Raw genomic sequence first — 17,446 nt, forward strand, 5'->3', positions numbered from 1 at the left:
AAAATCCACAGTTCATAAATAGTTTCTGAAATACCCAAACAAGTTCACAATCATGCCGCGTTCCAAGTCACTCACGTCACCGTTCGTCCTCATCCCGATGCTCAATTTGAACTTTAGCATGTTGCTGTCACCATGTCTACATGCCTGAATATATTAGGCTACTGCCTTGTGATTGACTTATTAGATATCTGCATTAATAAGCAGCTGAACAGATGCACCTAATGAGGTTTCCAGTGAGTGTTTACCACAATATAAAATTTATTAATTGCCTCTATTGCACAGACTACTGACATGGACAGAGATAACTCACTAACATTAGTAAAAATTCATTTTTATTTCCTTATTCTGTTAATTTAATGATTGATGAATTAGCCTACCTTATGAAACCTGCCTTGTGGAGGGCTTTAAACTTAACAAGGTAACGTCGCTGACAACAACACATAATGTCGGACTGGTTCTTTTAGTTTTTCTTGCTTGTTCTGAAAAACAGACGAGGATCCGGTTTTTGTGCCTTACCTTATCAATGTGCGGGTGCCAGTACTCGTCGTGTTGGGTCTTGGCTGCCGTGCTGTTGATCCTGGAGAAGAAGGTGGGCTTGGTGAGGTACATCAAAGCTGGGTCCAAACCAAACGTCTGAGCGATAACTTCCTGGATTCGCCCACGCACATCTCTACCGGGGATAAACAGACACAATATGACAGGTTGAAAGCTCTGACTTTATTTCTTCAAACAGAATGATTTATGACCGGGGTACGCCGTCAGGCAGCGCTGCTCGAGCTTTTAAAAAATATCCCAAATAAAGCTCTGCAGGGCTCAACAAGCACTGATATTTACACAAACACTCGAGCACTAAAACTGCTATTAGCAAAAGGTTTGTGACAATGTTCAGTCATTTTAGTTCTATGTTACTTTTTAATAATAGAAAGGTTGTATGTGCACATTGCGAACAACGAAACCTAAATATGTGTACATCTAAATGATGTAATAGTTGTATTTTATCGATGCAAATAAAACAGGACATGTATTAACAACTAACATTGCGTATGTAACCATTTTAAAAATTCAGGTGTTTCTTTTTGGTTTAAACTCTAAAAATATACAGAAAGATTTTTAATAACGGTTCCTTCATCACCTGTAAAGCTGGAAATCCTCTTGTGTGAATACATCCTTGAGCCGTTCCCCAAAATACCTGCAGTCACATCCCCACCGCACAACCACAGGCAGGTCCAGACACAGCCAATCAGAGACACAAACACAGAGAGGAGGACGGGGGGGGGGGACAGAGCAGAGGAGATGGGATCTGTTAGGAGAAATTAATATTTCACAGCACAGTGCACCATTATCCAGACAGGTATTCCCACCCAACCGTCCAAACGCAACAGATTCTGAACATCTGACTGTTTCGCATGAGGAAGTCCCCAGCGGAGGGGAGGCTAACCGGGTGGGAAGTGAGCTGGGAGTACCACCGTCACTATTTCCTGATTAAAGTCAGCCAGATGGTCCCTGAGGATCTCGTGTCAGCCACCTGCGCTGTGACTAGAGAGCGACGGAAGGAAACTGAGGCAGAAAACTGATTGTACCAGCGCTGATGAATGAGATTTGTGCGGGTCGCTGAACCTGGAGAGTTCAGCTCACAGAGTCCGTCATCATTAAGATTGATTGTCAACTCGATACTACGACTAGATTTCTGCACATGATGTTGTAGGCGGTTCCTGCTGGGGAACAAACTGGAAAAACCTTGTAGACATAAGTACCGAGTGTCTAGGGCTGTAAAATGAAGCCAATGCAGAAGCGCCAAAATCTGCAGTTCCAAAACGGAGTCAGTCCCCATAAATCAGCATGTTAAAATGTTTTCAGCCTGGTATGTAACACAGTTTGGCCTCTATGGATAGTTTCCCCATTCATAAAAACGAACAGTCTATGTTTTTTTTTTTTTTTACACAGTTTCTGTGTCGATCTATAGAAGAACAAATAAAAAAACTGATGTACTTTCCCACCTGTATATGTTAACAAACTGTTTTCCCATCGACAAGGCTCCAGAGTGCAGGTCCAGTATGGAGGCCTGCAGGGTACAAACAAAAGAACTGGAATGTGTGCAAATAACAACAAAAAACAAGTCAGCTGAACAAATAATTCCAAAGTGTTGATGTGCACTGGTACAAGCATGACACAGTGACCGTTTCAAGGGTCAACACTGATCCCTCAGTGGCCTTTTTGTGGCGTTCTCCCTCTGCCCTTTACTTGTTATTGCTTATCAACTCCTCGGGGACACTGATCTGAAAATAAGTCATTTTCAAAGAAGTCTCTCTGTGGCTTCCCCTCGGTTCATGTGAGTGTCTTAACACTCCATAAACAGCTCCTTTATTGGCTGTGGACCAGGCCTGGGGGGAGCGGAAAGCATTACTGGAGAGTGCCCGGAACATCCAGGCAGTCCCAGTTTCATCTTCCACAGCAAAAGAGCCAAAGCTCTAGTTATTGCTCAAGCCTGCCCTCAAGTGCTGAGAGGGCTCATTACAGCAGTGGTGCTTTCTAGGTTCATACTGGAGTATTATTTCATTCACATCCAACAAAAACACAGATGTAATAACTACAGCACATACACATTCCTGTTGTTGAACAGGCTTACTAGAACTGCTGATAAAACTTCATCAGACACTAATTCCTAATAAATGTGCCACATACCAATTAGTTTTCTAAAAACTACAGTGCCCGGGTGTTTAAGAAAACTGTTTAGACTTTCTCAAAAGAAGCCATTACATACCGAGTCATTTACATATCACACAGCCCATGACAGATTCAATTATTTTTTTATTTAAAGAAAAAACAAAAAAAACAGCTGGATTTCCTTCTGTTCCCCTGTCAGCTTTTTCTTTTTTTTTTAAAGATGGGTTATTCAAAAGCTCTGCTCACACTCCCAGATGGATGTAGACAAATGCATACATTAATCATCTGAACAGTGTGGGATCATTTTGACGTAGAATACAAAGTTGAAGGGAGATTGCTCATAGTCACCCTCAGTGCTCATTTACCTTGTTGTATTAAAGCTTACCCTCTGCAGATTGCTGCTTTGCAACAAAACCCACAATAAAGCAGTCAAACAAATACTGACTTTTAAGCTTTAAAGAATTGTTTTTGCCTTATAAACTGCATTTCCATCTATATTTGCACATGTGCCCAGTTCTCATTTTCCTGGCAAAAGAAAGAAAAATGTGTCTCTTAAAACAAATGTTTACATTTTTCCTGTTTCCGTTATTGTTCTCTATATTGTCCTCTGCTGTCCACTCTTCTTGTCATTGTTTGTTCTAATATGATGTCATCACTGTTTTTGTCCTTTTTGTCTGTAAATAGTGTATCTGTATGTTTTTACTAACTTGTGTGTAACACCAACCTGCCAGAGGGTCTGCAGATGGAAATTAAGGGTATAGGCTATAATCATTTGCATTTGTTAAAATGTTCATTAATATGCATTGTCCCTCTTTCTAAATAAGATAGATAAGATAAGATAAGATAAGATAAGATAAGATAAGATAAGATCAGTTTCAACATGACAGTATGAGAGGATCCCATCTTACTAACTGGGTAAAGTTTCTTTCACTACTAATAAAAAAATGATTCTGTCATCTTCCTCTAATACTTCTGTATCTATAAAGAGACTGAAATGTCTATAAAATGAAACTTTACCACGATAGGATGAATTTCACAACACTGCACATGAATGCACTCTCATTACAAGTTATAGGACACATGTGTAAATATCAAACTGGCTATAAAAATATACCAGCCATGATACAAAAACTCTAATGCAACGTACAATCAACACTCAAGCTGAGTAAACAAGGTGGGAGTGGATGTTTTGGAGTGACGTCCATATTTCTCATGTTAGTTTTAATTTCAAAGGCTGTTTGTTAATATATTTCATGCTTTATTAGTATTAAAAACACGAACCACCCATTTAATCCTGTATAAATGCACTTGTTGAAAGCTTGCTGTCTCAGAGATAGCCGGGTTATCCCTGCTTCACTGTCATGTAGGGCTGCCACGATTAGTCGACTAGTCATGATTACGTCGACTATCAAAATCGTCAACGACTGATTTAATAGTCGATGCGTCGTTTGAAGCTTTGTAAGATCCCAAAAGACGCAGGAATAAGTGGCAGGATTTAAGAGTGTAATAACGGACTGAAACAGAAGATGGCAGCACTGCATGTACAAGGATGCCAGCTGCCGTTAAACCCCGAAGAAGAAGAAGTAGCTCTGTCCCAGAATTCATAGCGCAGCCCAGCTCAGTTTCCAACAATGGCGGCAGCTAGTTAGTTTTAATGTTACTCTTATTATTCTTTCTGGGTCAGAAAATAAACGTTTAACATATTTTCAGGCGAGAATGTAGCTGTGTAAACCTCAAATATCTGCTCAGTTTATCAGGACACCACATATTTTCAAAAGCTCTCCGACGTTTTCGGAGACGTCTGTTACCCACTAGCTCGATAGCTAGCCGGGGGCAAGGCTAACTGGAGCCGTTAGAACACCGGACTCCCAGCAAATCGTTTTCAAACCCACCGCTGTCTTTCGCTACTCAGGTTAAACATACATAAGTCACTTAGATAACTTAAAAATGTTATTGTTTGGCTTTTTTAGTATTTTATTTGTTCCTGAGTGAATCGGTTTGGCTGAGATCAAAGTTATAGTTTTTACACAGCTGAATAAACGTCAAGCAGACAGCTGATCATCAGAAGTGTGAGATGCTCGAGAATATACTCCAGTGTCCTGTTATATTTTAGATAGCAAGGAGTTTATTAAACTTCACCGAACAATCTGCAAATTTCATTAAAATTTAATAAACTATCATCTTGTCTTTATTTTTAGTTAGCACCTTAAACACTTAAAGCTGTAAGCTAATGATAGTTATATAAGAGCAGATGCTGCTGGTGCAATAAGCTGTAGTTTTACGTCCAATGGATGATGATCTGATTAGTCGACTAATCGCAAAAATAATCGTGACTAGTCGACTATCAAAATAATCATTTGTGGCAGCCCTACTGTCATGTTATTCCAACAGCATTATTTGGGGATATACTCACTCCTCCCTCTGACCCAGCCAGAGCCAGCCCCCTCTCAGCCAACCTGTGTGCCAGAGACAAAAGCACAGAGAATAATTCAGCTGCACCACAAAACACAGAAGATGATGAAGGAGAAAAGCACAAAGGTAGCAGGGAAGGGAGGGAAATGAGACCCAGCGCTCTCAGAATGACATTGTTTACCTCCTGAGTGTCTGAGCCTCCTCCCTCGTCACCACGCCGTCTGTGACAGCACGGCCACACTTCTGAGGGGTGCATCCTGAGGAGAGGACGGCCAGGAGAGGTTTTCAAAAACAACAGGAGCATAAAAATAATTGTCAGTAGACAGGGAAAGTGGGTAATAATAAAAGCAGTACTGCCAAAACATGTCCAGTCTTACTTCCAGATTCTTGACTGGTATAATTTCTTGCTTAAAGCTTCTCACTTCATTATCTTTAGGCACTGGAGAGGCACAGTTTGAGCTGTGGGCAGCCCTCATGTTTTAGAGAGAACAAATACAGATGCAAGCCTCGATCAATTATCCATGACTTCTGGGAATGCAGATTATTAACAGTTCTTCAAAAGTGCCACATGATATGCTCAACTTCTGTTCTACAACACACCAGTACAGTACCACTTTAGTACACAACTGGACAGGACAGCAGGCTCTGTATCTAGAATAGATTAAACATTATCAGGCTCCTCCTCCTCATCCCTACGAAGAATAATAATTTTTTTTAAAAACAATACTGAAACTAATAATAAAACCTAAACTAAAACTTAACACAAAACTAGGACTTAACACCATAAAAATACTAGCAACTGCCAGTACTACCCCTCAAAACTTGACCTCTGACCTTGAGGTCGCTGAGATTCGAACTTGGTATCGATTTGAAGCTCTTCCGTCACCTCGTTCTCCAGCTATCCTCTTCACAAACTTAGGTGTCCTCTGCCTGCCCAAGCAGCAGGGTTACAACAATAAATACTGAAGTGAAACTAGAAAATCCACTCTAGAAGCTAAACTGAATTTAAAAGAAAGTCAAAATAAAAACTAGAATAGGTCAGATTTCCACTGACATCATACAAAGAAAAACGTAAAAGAAAACAAAAAAAACTTTCTAAAACTGAGCATTTCGAGTTTTCGCTTACAGGGATTACTTACATGTTGACAAAAGTTTTTAACTTCATCATATAACAGTAGATATATGCCAGAAAATAAAGAAAAAGCATAATAGATTCTTTTTTAATAGAGTGGTCAGTGCTATAAGTAATAAAAGAAATCACTTATTGCCACATTACTCACAATCCAAGCAGCAGCAGATTTCCAAAAAGTCTGCCACTCATTCCAAAACAGGGGGATGTTGACTCTTAGCTGTATTCTTTTTACCGTGATAAAGGCCTGAGCACAGATGCAGCGATACAAACCACAAACACACCGATGGACGCAATTAGCATATTTGGGTACAAGTACATAAATTTGGGGTTTCACCTTACGCACTGTAGCTTTGTAGAGCCTTGTAAAGAGATGTGCAAGAGATACTGTACTATGCTGCCATCTAGTGGAGGAAACTTTAAAATCAAACCATTTGACAAACTTAAAAAAAGCAATTGTGAAAAACTAATAACAGTTCCAGTTTGATTTTAAAGCCAAAAATGTGCTGCTGGATTAAAATGTTATTCATTAACTAGACAGAGCCTCAACCCTGCCATGTTTACTCAGCACAGGAGTGTCAGCTGATTAGCTGACATTATGCAGTAAGAACAGGAGCCTTACCTGGGTAGCGTTTGTAGTTGTCATAGTCTTCAGAGCACTGGACGCTGTAGACTCTGGGCTGAGGTGCGACCAGCTCCCCTTGGCTGACCAGAGTTTCTGTGACGTCACTGTCCAAAGAGGTCATGTACAGCCACGTTGCCGCCCCACATGCAGACAAAGCGACCAGCAGCAAGGCCACAAGCAAACGGGACCCCCGCCATGACGATCCCTGCCTCAGTGCATTACCTCTGACCAAGACAGAGAAAAGCTCCAGATAATTAGCTGAAGTTGAATTCTGAGAGAACTTCCATAACATGTTTAGATGAACTAAAGCCATTTCTCTCTCAGGTAACAGTTAGAGGGATGTACTGAGTAATTATTTGACTTCTAAAAAGATTCCCACATTTGTGTGTATGATAGGAAAATCCAAGATTGTATTGTTTCATACTTGTTTCCATTTCTAATGCACAGAAACTGCATAGCAAATTCAAAACAAATGACATTCTTCATTAAATGTCATGGCTAAAGAAATATTAGCTTGAAATAACAGTGAAATACATAATTATGTGGCTATAAATGAAAAACCTCCTTAAATTGATGAACAAATAGTTGAAATAGTGAAATCTATCAGTGGAAACTAAATAACACTAATAACATCAAAATTCTGGGATATTGAACAGTTAATTAGTTACAACTGGTTCATTAGAGGAACCACAGGTTTTACAGGTAGAGGCCACTGACATTTTCCCCCATCTTATCTGTCTTATCCCATCTATTTCTGGCTGTTTTTTTCTTTTTTTTACTAGTTTTGCATTCCACACAGCTTCAAGAGCATGAAGGAAATTGCATGGAGACAGGTAGGAACTCTAGACAGAGCCATAGAAGGTCCTTAACCCACAGATGAGAGCAGGTTCCCCCAGAGCCCATGTGACATGCCTAAAGACTCTGGTGAAGCCGTGGAAAACATTACGCTGCCTGTAACGTTTTTCAGAATGACCGGTGGGTCAGTGACAGTCTGAGGAGGAAAATCCATGGAGGGATTTAGGTCTATTGATCTAAATCCAGTAGAACACCTCTGGGACGTTATCTTTGGTCCAAACCTTGCTGCCAGTTCACACCTCAGATTGTGCAGGAGCTCAGCGATGCCCTGGTCCAGATGTGGAACGAGATCTCCCAGGTTACAATTCATCATGTCATTAGGACCATGTCAGGCATGCATACAAGCGCACGGGGGGCCACACAAACTACTGAGTACTATTTTGTGTTCCTGCAATGAAATTTTGTCAAAGTGAACTAGCCTGCTGCGTTTTTTCCCCACTTAGATTTTTTGGGGTTTCTTTGATCTCTGTAGGTTGATCATTTTCATTTCTATCAAACAGCTGGCATCCTTTCACTCCTAACACATTACCCAGTCCATATCAGTGTTATGACATGATTTCCCCCCCCCCAGTGAGTTGTAATGTGTTTTCAAAGTGTTCCTTAATTTATTTTTAAGCAGTATATATGCAGTGTACATATACATATAATACATGCTTAATGACGAAGTTTTTAGTTGGGGCTGGATCATTGTTGAACCGGGCATTAATACTCAGTCAATATATGTCACTGCATAATTATGTGAAATGCAAATATTATGTGCATATTATTGATTCACTTATGAGAAAACTGTGTACAGGAAAGCACAACTTAAAAGTATTTGGTTCACCTGAACACTCTATACCTGTGTTATTTTAACATTAGCTTAGCATTTAGCCAGCTGACGTTTCATCGCGGTCAAACACGGTGACAGCACCTGACTGGCACACACTCCCCTTTCACACCGTACAGCCGTGCACAGGTGAGCACATTAGCACGTTTTTTTGTTTGTTTTTTTTTAGCTCACCTTTTAATTTTCTTCTCTATCTCGGCTGCATTCGCACCCTTCGCGTTTCTTTGCCGTACTGGAGCCATTCCACCTTAAAACATCTACTACGTAGCATTTAGAAACGCATATAGTCACACACGGCCGCAGTCTCTTGCCTTCTTCCACTAAACCATACCGCTCACCCCGCCAACAGCTTGTACAAGCTCCCGAAACTCTCTACTTCCTGCTTGCCCCGTATAATCCAATCCTATTGGCTCCGGGGAAGGGAAAGCCTTTTTTCTATTGGACCACGTTCGGGTCTCTTTGAGTTGCACTTACAGAGCATAGCTGCGAAAACAACATAGCTAGGCTAGCTCGGCTGTTATCATCATTTTGATAGTAAACAGTAAGAGAACGGGCTTACGCCACAATATTAACATTTCATCTGTGATTAAAGTGTACAAGTGAGTGGGGCTCTGTGTATGCATGCAGAATGAGCTGTCCACCTTGGCCTAAAGGGAAGAAAGTGGTGCACCTGGACTTAAAAGGTGCTCCTCCACGAGTTGAATACCTGCACAGGGTAAGCTTCCACTCGGGTCTTGCTGCAACATGAACAGTATTTACAGCTCTGTCACTTTTTAGTTCCCCATGTGTGCTAACATCCTCAGCTGATCGAGCTCTTCTCTGAACTGGGAGTGGATGGCCTGCTGGTGGAGTATGAGGATGTGTTTCCTTATGATGGGGAGCTGAAGCTGCTCCAGGCAACAGCACAACCTGCTTACAGGTGCAGTTTGGGGATCTAGTGCTTCTTAAATAGTTTTCACTGTGTGTGGATTTTTAATCTCTTTTCACAATAAAAGATCCTCTAATAAAATCATAACCCTCCCTGTGTTTGATAGAGATATTTTAAGTGCAGACTTGCTGTAGAAATGCTTTGGTTTATCAGACTGTCTGATTTTTGCGTGCTGTACTTTCAGCCGAGATGAGGTGCTGTCTATGCAGGAATTCGCCAGATCCAAGGGGATGGAGGTGATCCCACTCGTGCAGACATTTGGTCACATGGAGGTGAGGTGTGTCGCATGTGGCTCAATTTTAAGATGGGAGTTCTGTGTCGCCCCTGCGCTCATCTCATCTCTGTCATAGTTTGTGTTAAAGCACCGATCCATGTGGCACCTAAGAGAGGTGGCACACTGCGTGGGAACCCTGAACCCCCACAGAGAGGAGGGGGTGAAGGTGGTGATGGAGATGCTGAGGCAGGTAGTGGAGTTGCATCCGGGGCTCAGCACGCTCCACATTGGAGCAGATGAGGTGAGGGGTCAGTCTTCAGGGGGGAACCAGTTGTTTATGTATAACTGAATCTCTTACATTCGTCTTCGCGTCCTCAAGGTGTACATGCTGGGTGAGGGCGAGGAGTCCAAGTTGTGGCTGGCTTCACCTGGGCGTACAGTGGAGCAACTGTTCTTAAGTCATGTGACCAAGGTGGCCAGGGCTGTCAAGGAGGCGTGGCCTCATATGACCATCATAATGTGGGATGATATGATGAGAGGCATGAGCCTGGACACACTGAAAGGTGAGGTGATATTCAGGGTAGTTTGAAGTTCTTGTACGTGTACGGGTCTAAATACTGTCTAAAACCACTTTGCAATAAAGTTAGTACAAAAAAACATTTCAGACTCTTGTGCTAAAACTGTACGGTATAAATGATTTGTATTTATTTATGATAAAATATTCTTAATTACTGTTTTTTTTAATCCATATGGAAGCCAGTGGTTTAGTGGGACTCGTCCAGCCTATGTTGTGGGACTACACCCCAAACCTGGATGTGTCCCAAACTGGTAGGTAAAGTACACAGATGTACATTATCAAACAGTGCACTGCAAAACTATTGACTTCAGGCTAATAATTCACCTTCTGTAAGTTTTCTTTTTGCTAGTACAGAATGTTTTCAAATGCAGAAGCTTTAAGAACTTGATATCAATGAGGGGTAAAAATGAACAGAGTAAATACAACCAAAAATATGTGACCTAATGATGATTCAACATGTTATCTTAAATTGACTGAGCTTGTTTTACTAATTTAAGTTGAAATTCTGAATGGCCATTTTTACATTTTAAAGACTTGGGAAAAATTCAACCTATATATCCGCTTTATTCATTAAGTTACATTTGTAAGTAGAATAAACACTGAATATTCTCAAACTATGTTTTTCAGTGTCTCTGCTGGAGAAGTACTGTAGTGCCGGTATGGCAGATCTTTGGGCAGCCAGCTCCTTTAAAGGCTCCACCAGTGTTTACACCTGTGTGACCAGCACGCAGAGACACCTGGATAATCACCTGCAGTGGCTGAAGGTGGCTGCTTCTTTGTCTCCTGCTGTAAATATAAAGGGTATTGCCATCACAGGCTGGCAAAGGTAAGAAGCAGAGGACGTTCTCCACGGAGTAAAAGGAAAATAAGATGTTTATGTGGGCCATCATTTACCCTTCATCAGGTATGACCATCTGTCAGTGCTGTGTGAGCTGATCCCAGTGGCTATTCCATCACTAGCAGTCTGTCTCCAGACTCTCCTTCACGGACAGTTCAGTGCTGAGGCCCAGAGCAAAGTAACCGGGAAGCTGGGGATCTCATCAGTGGAGGTGGAGACCATGGGAATGTGAGATTTAACACTGTTGTAATAAACAACACCATCACTGTATCTATGTATGCATCTCCAAGCTAACAGGATTTTATTCCCCACGGTCCTCAGGACATGTGTAGCTGACACAGTGTTCCCAGGAAGGAGGCTGGCTGAGTTAATCGTGGAGCTCAATGCACTCCTCAATTCAGAAGATATAAGATTTTTTGAAAACAGCATGTAAGTTATGGGAAATGATCATAACATTTCATTTAAATGGAATTGAATGCCAATTCAGCCTCATGTCTGTAGGCTAGCATCTATGATTTGTGCACAGTGTACCACTTTATTAAGGATATTTGTGTGCTGCAAACATGAACTAAAATTTAGTCAGTCATGTCGTTATTGAACAACAGTTTCAGTGAGATGTGGGAATGGATTAAGTCTTTAGACAGATTTTAAAACATTCTAAAAATGTTATTAAAAATATTTATATGTGTTGCTATTTTGGCAATTACTACAAGACAGCCAGATATGTTAGGTATAGTGTTTGGTATAGTGCACGGGCTACCTGTTAGCAGTGAGGTAAGCTATGCTGCTAAGTTTATAAAATGAAGTCTAAATATGAAGCCATCGTAAAACAAATTTCATTTTTACATTTTAGGTTTTGGACAATTAGCTTTAAAGGTTATACTACAATTTTTTTCATTCTTCGTTTGATCTTTTTTTAATTTAACTTTAGTTAGAGCCCGCTTTTAGCTAACAAGCTAACATTAGTGCTATGTATAACTTAGAAATGTGAAGCTAACAGGTGCCAAATAAATTTTTATTAGAGATTTGTCGAGAGTTATTTTTTTCCAGTGTAGAGATTTAACTGTATGCTTGTGTTTCTGCAGGTTTGTGAGAGGATGGTTTAGCCCATACCAGCGGCAGAGGAAAACTGTTACCCCGCTAATCACCATGCAGATTCACAACCAAGCATCCCTGTGAGCACACCTTCCTTATGTTTTACCAAAATGTGGAAAATTAAAAATACACAGAATATGCAGTCATAGTAAAAAGAAAGTACAGCATGTACAGGATATATTTAAAAATCCTTAAAATTAGGCAACTAGAACCTCAATTAAACTATATGATATATGTGTCATGATATTTAACAAAAGCTAAGCCAAAATGAAGAAGTGGTGTGACCCTGTTTGGCCAACAAGCACTTTGTAATCCTACATGTATGCTGAGGTCAGAGCCAAGAGCGATTTTTCGTAGACTCTGTGCAGCTAATGGGATCGCTCCATGGTGACCAATGAGAAGAATTCAGGTTTAGGGCACTTCACAATAGCTTCACTTTTCAGACCCAGAAGTTTGGAGCATCTTTTATGCTGTCAATAAACCATAGAGGGATCATGTCTGACATGATTTTGTGTGACAGTGGTAGCAACACACCTTTCTAGGTAACTAGTTACCAGAGCAAGTCTACAGAGAATGTCTTTATTTCCTGAAATTCTCAAAGGGATGCTCAGAAGATATGAAGTGACGCAATTCTAATGTCCTTATGATGCTTTTTTACCCATAAAATCTAACAGGACTGGCTTAATGGCACCAGTTTCCTGATAATAAATGCAACAGATGTTGGGAAAAACATGTACAAAAAGGAGCTTGCTGTGGTGCCAGATAGGCTTGAAGTCCTTAATGCAAGAACGAATATGTTTTACAGCAGTTACAGCTCTGTGAGAAAAACCTAGAGATGAAACTACATCTGCTTTACTGATATCTTCTTCAGAAATCACAAAGGAAACAGACAGAAAATTTGTTTTACCTCTACAAGTTACTTGTTTTCGGGCTATAGTTAAAAAGGGCCCCTGTAAGTAAGTGCTGCCATGAAACTCATATTTTGTGGTTCCATTTATATGTGCTAAGCATGTGCAGAATAGAACAGTTATTTAAATCATTTTAGCACTTAGCTCAGCCTGTGAGCTAGCATCGTGATAAGTCTTAACCTTAGTCTGTATGGCTTTAAACTCTCTTCCGGTCACGTTGCAGGTATTTGGCTACATTACAGCAGAAGGTGGAGGCAGTGAGAGAGGAGATGGCCAGTCTCTACCCAGATTCAACAGTCCAGGAGTGGATAGAGGAACACGTCAGCCCTGTAACAGCTCCTCTTCAGAGGATAACAGAGGATGTTGCAGCCTGTTTGAAGGAGATGGTGCCATAGAATCACTTTTCCGTCTTTGACATTGCTGATTAATTCACATAAAGCCTTCCTAATTTCTGCCACACACTGGCACTAAAGTTCAAAGGAGTGATTTTATATAGGGTTCTACGCTTATGTGAGAGTAAACTGCTATATGTAAATGGAGCTACATGTAACAATGACAATAAAAATCAAACCCTAGTTTAAAAAAAACAAAGTGTTTATTCCCTTAAAGCAGCACACATTTGAACTTGGAATGAGACAAAGTTTGACAAAAGCACAAAAGTCTTTTCCTGAGATACAGTCTTTGGTTCACTTTAAAAAAAAACAACAACAGGTAAAGGTTACAAGATAGACAAGCATGACGTCAAAGCATTTGACACATAATTCACTCTTGACTAAGCTCAGAAGATCCTTCATGCTCAATTACAGTTTACACATGCATTCATCTGGATTGTCTACTGGGTTCAAATAAACACGCAAAAAGACAATTATGAGCGGGGTGGTCCAGAAAACTGTGGGAAAAGCACTTTCCTGAGGCTCGCATACACAAACACTCAAATTCAGTAGGAAGGCACGGGAAATCTGTAATCTGAAGTGTGCTCTCAAACAGTAATTAGCTCAAAGATGATGAAATAATACTCGCTTAAAGAAGACTCCACTTAGAATGTAACAAAAGGGAAATGAAAAGGTCTATTCCAAGATTTCCTAAATTGTGAACATTTGCAGGACAACATATAACTGAATTATTACCAGTAAAAATACAAACAAGGAAGACTGTAAGTAGAAACTAAGGGTTATTTTCCCTGCTGTTCCACATGCATGCACATGCTTAGAGTTTGCTATATATTAAGGGCCTTGCACAAACCTCACCCTCTGTAATGGCTCTGCATTGCTGCACTGCCACTAATTAAATCTCCCTTACATTAGAGTAACACTACACTTCAGACAGATCACAGCTTGTCTGCTTCATCTGAGTCGGTGCTATTGTCTAGAGAATCTTCATCCTCTGCGTCCCCGTACTCAGCCTCATACTCCTGCTGCCGACGTTTCTGCAGTTCCTCCAGTGCCAGGAAGCGCTTGAGCAGAGCAGCCACTGCCTCCACATCACTGAGGAGTAACCGGAGTGCAGAAAACAGATCCAAATAAATCCAAATATTAATACAGTGTATTCATGAATAAATGTTCATCTCAAATCGTAGTAATCAAAGTGCTGTGGTACTTTTTCTGCAGGGTATTATTAGCCATCACATCTCGATAGCTAATTAGCATGCAACAATAATTCCTGTTAGCAATCTTAAAGTGAACACCAGAAAGCAAACAGTGTGTCTTTTCTGTCCTGTCTCCCACACCTCACCACCAACCGGACGTGGCAGATGGCTGAGCCTGGTTCTGCTGCAGGTTTCTTTCTGTTATAAAGGAGTTTTTCCTTCCCACTGTCGTCAAGTGCCTGCTCATAGGGGGTCATGTGATTGTTGGGGTTTTCTCAGTGTCATTATAGGGTCTTTACTTTAAAATATAAAGCGCCTTGAGGCGACCATTGTTGTGATTTGGCGCTGTAGAGATATAATTGATTTGAATTGATTTGAACCGATTTAAACGGTGAAGACAGGCGACTCATTTAATGTTTATATAACACTTGGCACACACATCTACTTGGTGGTTTCTTAGCTAAAATAATTAAAATCTAACAGAACTGTTTTGGAGTCAATTCTGTGTTCTTTGGTTTTTGTTTGAACTGTGTAAGAGAGCTATTGATTTATTTATTGATGAGGGCAGGCTGAATAACAAACATCTATCTGTAGAAGTCAGCACAGTTTAACAGCAACATAAATTCTAGCCTCTAGATTGGCCACAAAATAAATCAATGCAGGAAGGATCTCTTATACAGTTGTTGTGTTTTAGCTGCGAGCCCTCTAATAAACTGGTAGCTAAACATGTATTAACTGCAAGTTTTAATTTTATGGGGTTAATATACTGAAAATCTGAACATCAAACCTCTATTTTATCTTTCATCTAGCAACAACTTCATACTAAATCAGATCCTGTGCTGAACTGTCAACTGCCGGTGACCTACCTGCGTCCCCCGAGCGTGGCACTCTGAGTGAGGGGGTAGGAGAAGCCTGCAGCCAGCTTCAGCATCAGCAGATAACCTTTTCCCAAATAACGCACCCTTTCCTCCTGTACGCAGATATCGCACAGCTGGTCCAGATCCAGCACAACTGGGAGATGGAGAGAAAAAACACAATGGTAAGATCCATTACTGTGGCCTCTCAGCTCACTAATGGAGCTGTAGTGACCAGCCCCCTCTGTGGTTTTACTCACCTTTTTCTTGGCCCTTCCTCCACAGAGTCAGGACTAAAGTGTATAAACTGAAGGTCTTAAGCTCAATCAGGTTCTTGGTTTTATCAAACACAGCCTCCTCCCATTCCTCCATGTTCTGCATGGCCACAAACAGACAGCCGGCCACGTAGAAGAGCTTCCACGGGATGCTGTCTGCGGGATCGACGCAACACAAGGAAAGAAAAGAAAGCTGTACTCAAGTGTTGGAAGTTAAGATGACATATCATATAAATTTTAGCTTGCATACCTGAGCTGTAATATGCAGCTGTTAAGCCAACAGATGCTATACCTGCAGTGAAAATAAGAGGCTTATGGTTTTGGAGCAGTTCAAGGGAATATTCCATCACTGAAGTGTGAGAGCGCATGTCATATTTGAGTATGGGAACAACATTTGCACAAAAAACAAACTTACCAACAAGAAGAGACCATGAACGGATCCCCGGGGATCTCTTTAGGTGGAGCAGGGTGGAGCTCTGGTCTTCTACTGTCATGTATCCCATCTAAACAAAGACAAGAACCCAGCAGTTTAGAAACACTAAAACCTTTGATTTCTTACAGTGGGAAAAGTGCAAAAACTTGCAAAACCTGCTTTACTCCATAATTTCACAGACCTTTCCTTTAAAGGAAGGGACTGTTTTAAGTGAACTCAATTTAAAGAGCCACTGTAAAACATTCACGTCTGTGTTCATTTTCAAATTGCCATTATAATAAATCTGATAGGGCCAGAGCTCAGTGAAATGTAAACAACTAGTGAATCACCCTATGTATTTTCTGCACTTTTTTTCAGTTTCAGCTTTTATATTTCGTATCTTTAAGTTAAAATTAATCAAATCAAAACCCCAAAAGGAGCTATACCAGACCTGTGCTCTGCTTCAATACAATGCCCAGACAGCAAAGTAACAGCTGTTCAATAGGGACCAAGTCTTCACTTTTTTACCCCAGAGCCTCCCTTGCAAATCAGACAAGCTTGGATTACCTCAAAATAAACCAAGATGGTTTCTCAAAAATAATCCAGACAAGTTGCTGTAAGCAGTGGATCTTTTGTTTGTTTGTTTGTTTGTTTGTTTTCTAACTGAAGAAATATCAAAGATGAAATGTGTTTCATGGTCACACATTGATGTTTTAACATGTTTCAGTCCTCTGAGTGGCATAGACCTACCTGCTGCTGTACTGCTGTACAGGGGTGATGGCAAAATAAAACTCAAACTGTTCTCGTGGCTTGATCTACATTTTTGTTCCATATATGTTTCTGATCAGACATACGGTTTTTTTTTTTTAACTGGATCTGAAAACACGAGACAAGAAAGATGCCGCTGCTGTTGCTGCTGCTGCTGCTGACCACGATCACTCAGCGTGACAACAATCTCTGCAGAACAGGTAAAGACAGTAATATGAAATCTGTATTGCTTACCTTAAAATCGCCTTTTTTTTCTTATAAAATTTTGCCTTGTAGATTTAGGAAAGAAGAATGCGTACAAGGGAACGCAACCGCTGAAAATATAAGGAAGTTCTATTCATATTATTGCAACAAAACAGTCCCATAGGGGAAACACTTCCTTCCAGGAACAGGGCGAGCTTTACTTCATCACGCCTTCAAAATAAAAGCTTAAGAAAGAAAAAAGTAAGTAAGAAAGGAAGGTTTTTTTACTTTAAAT

The 17,446-nt window shown here is 40.6% G+C and overlaps 3 protein-coding genes across 3 annotated transcripts in view; 1 reads left to right on the plus strand and 2 right to left on the minus strand.

The window, feature by feature from the left end:
• Positions 1-8,892, minus strand: part of ogfod3 (2-oxoglutarate and iron dependent oxygenase domain containing 3) — a 31,927-nt gene extending 23,035 nt beyond the window's left edge. The window contains exons 1-7 of the mRNA XM_086302873.1: positions 8,689-8,892; positions 6,828-7,054; positions 5,258-5,333; positions 5,078-5,120; positions 1,998-2,062; positions 1,133-1,189; positions 517-670 (exon numbers count right to left, since the gene is read on the minus strand). Coding sequence (XP_086158999.1) covers positions 517-670; positions 1,133-1,189; positions 1,998-2,062; positions 5,078-5,120; positions 5,258-5,333; positions 6,828-7,054; positions 8,689-8,756 — 690 coding nt within the window. The 5' untranslated portion in view covers positions 8,757-8,892. The remainder of the gene's footprint in view (positions 1-516; positions 671-1,132; positions 1,190-1,997; positions 2,063-5,077; positions 5,121-5,257; positions 5,334-6,827; positions 7,055-8,688) is intronic.
• hexd (hexosaminidase d) lies at positions 8,606-14,583 on the plus strand. The gene is made up of 12 exons (XM_086302867.1): positions 8,606-8,643; positions 9,142-9,229; positions 9,318-9,433; positions 9,627-9,714; positions 9,793-9,957; positions 10,036-10,219; positions 10,413-10,484; positions 10,861-11,059; positions 11,138-11,299; positions 11,393-11,500; positions 12,157-12,246; positions 13,298-14,583. Exons 2-12 carry the CDS (start codon positions 9,143-9,145, stop codon positions 13,467-13,469), a joined length of 1,443 nt encoding a protein of 480 aa, XP_086158993.1. The 5' UTR covers positions 8,606-8,643; position 9,142; the 3' UTR covers positions 13,470-14,583.
• On the minus strand, positions 13,648-17,374 carry cybc1 (cytochrome b-245 chaperone 1). Its single transcript, XM_086302874.1, has 6 exons — positions 17,203-17,374; positions 16,204-16,291; positions 16,039-16,080; positions 15,774-15,944; positions 15,526-15,670; positions 13,648-14,558 (listed from the first exon to the last, which is right to left on the minus strand). Exons 2-6 carry the CDS (start codon positions 16,289-16,291, stop codon positions 14,402-14,404), a joined length of 603 nt encoding a protein of 200 aa, XP_086159000.1. The 5' UTR covers positions 17,203-17,374; the 3' UTR covers positions 13,648-14,401.
• Between the last annotated feature and the right edge of the window lie 72 nt (positions 17,375-17,446).

Source organism: Aulonocara sp. 'chitande type north' Nkhata Bay, linkage group LG8 (assembly GCF_057382095.1).
Source record: "Aulonocara sp. 'chitande type north' Nkhata Bay isolate Kocher_YH1m ecotype deep benthic linkage group LG8, A_spYH_male_GT1.1, whole genome shotgun sequence".
Taxonomy (NCBI): domain Eukaryota; kingdom Metazoa; phylum Chordata; class Actinopteri; order Cichliformes; family Cichlidae; genus Aulonocara; species Aulonocara sp. 'chitande type north' Nkhata Bay.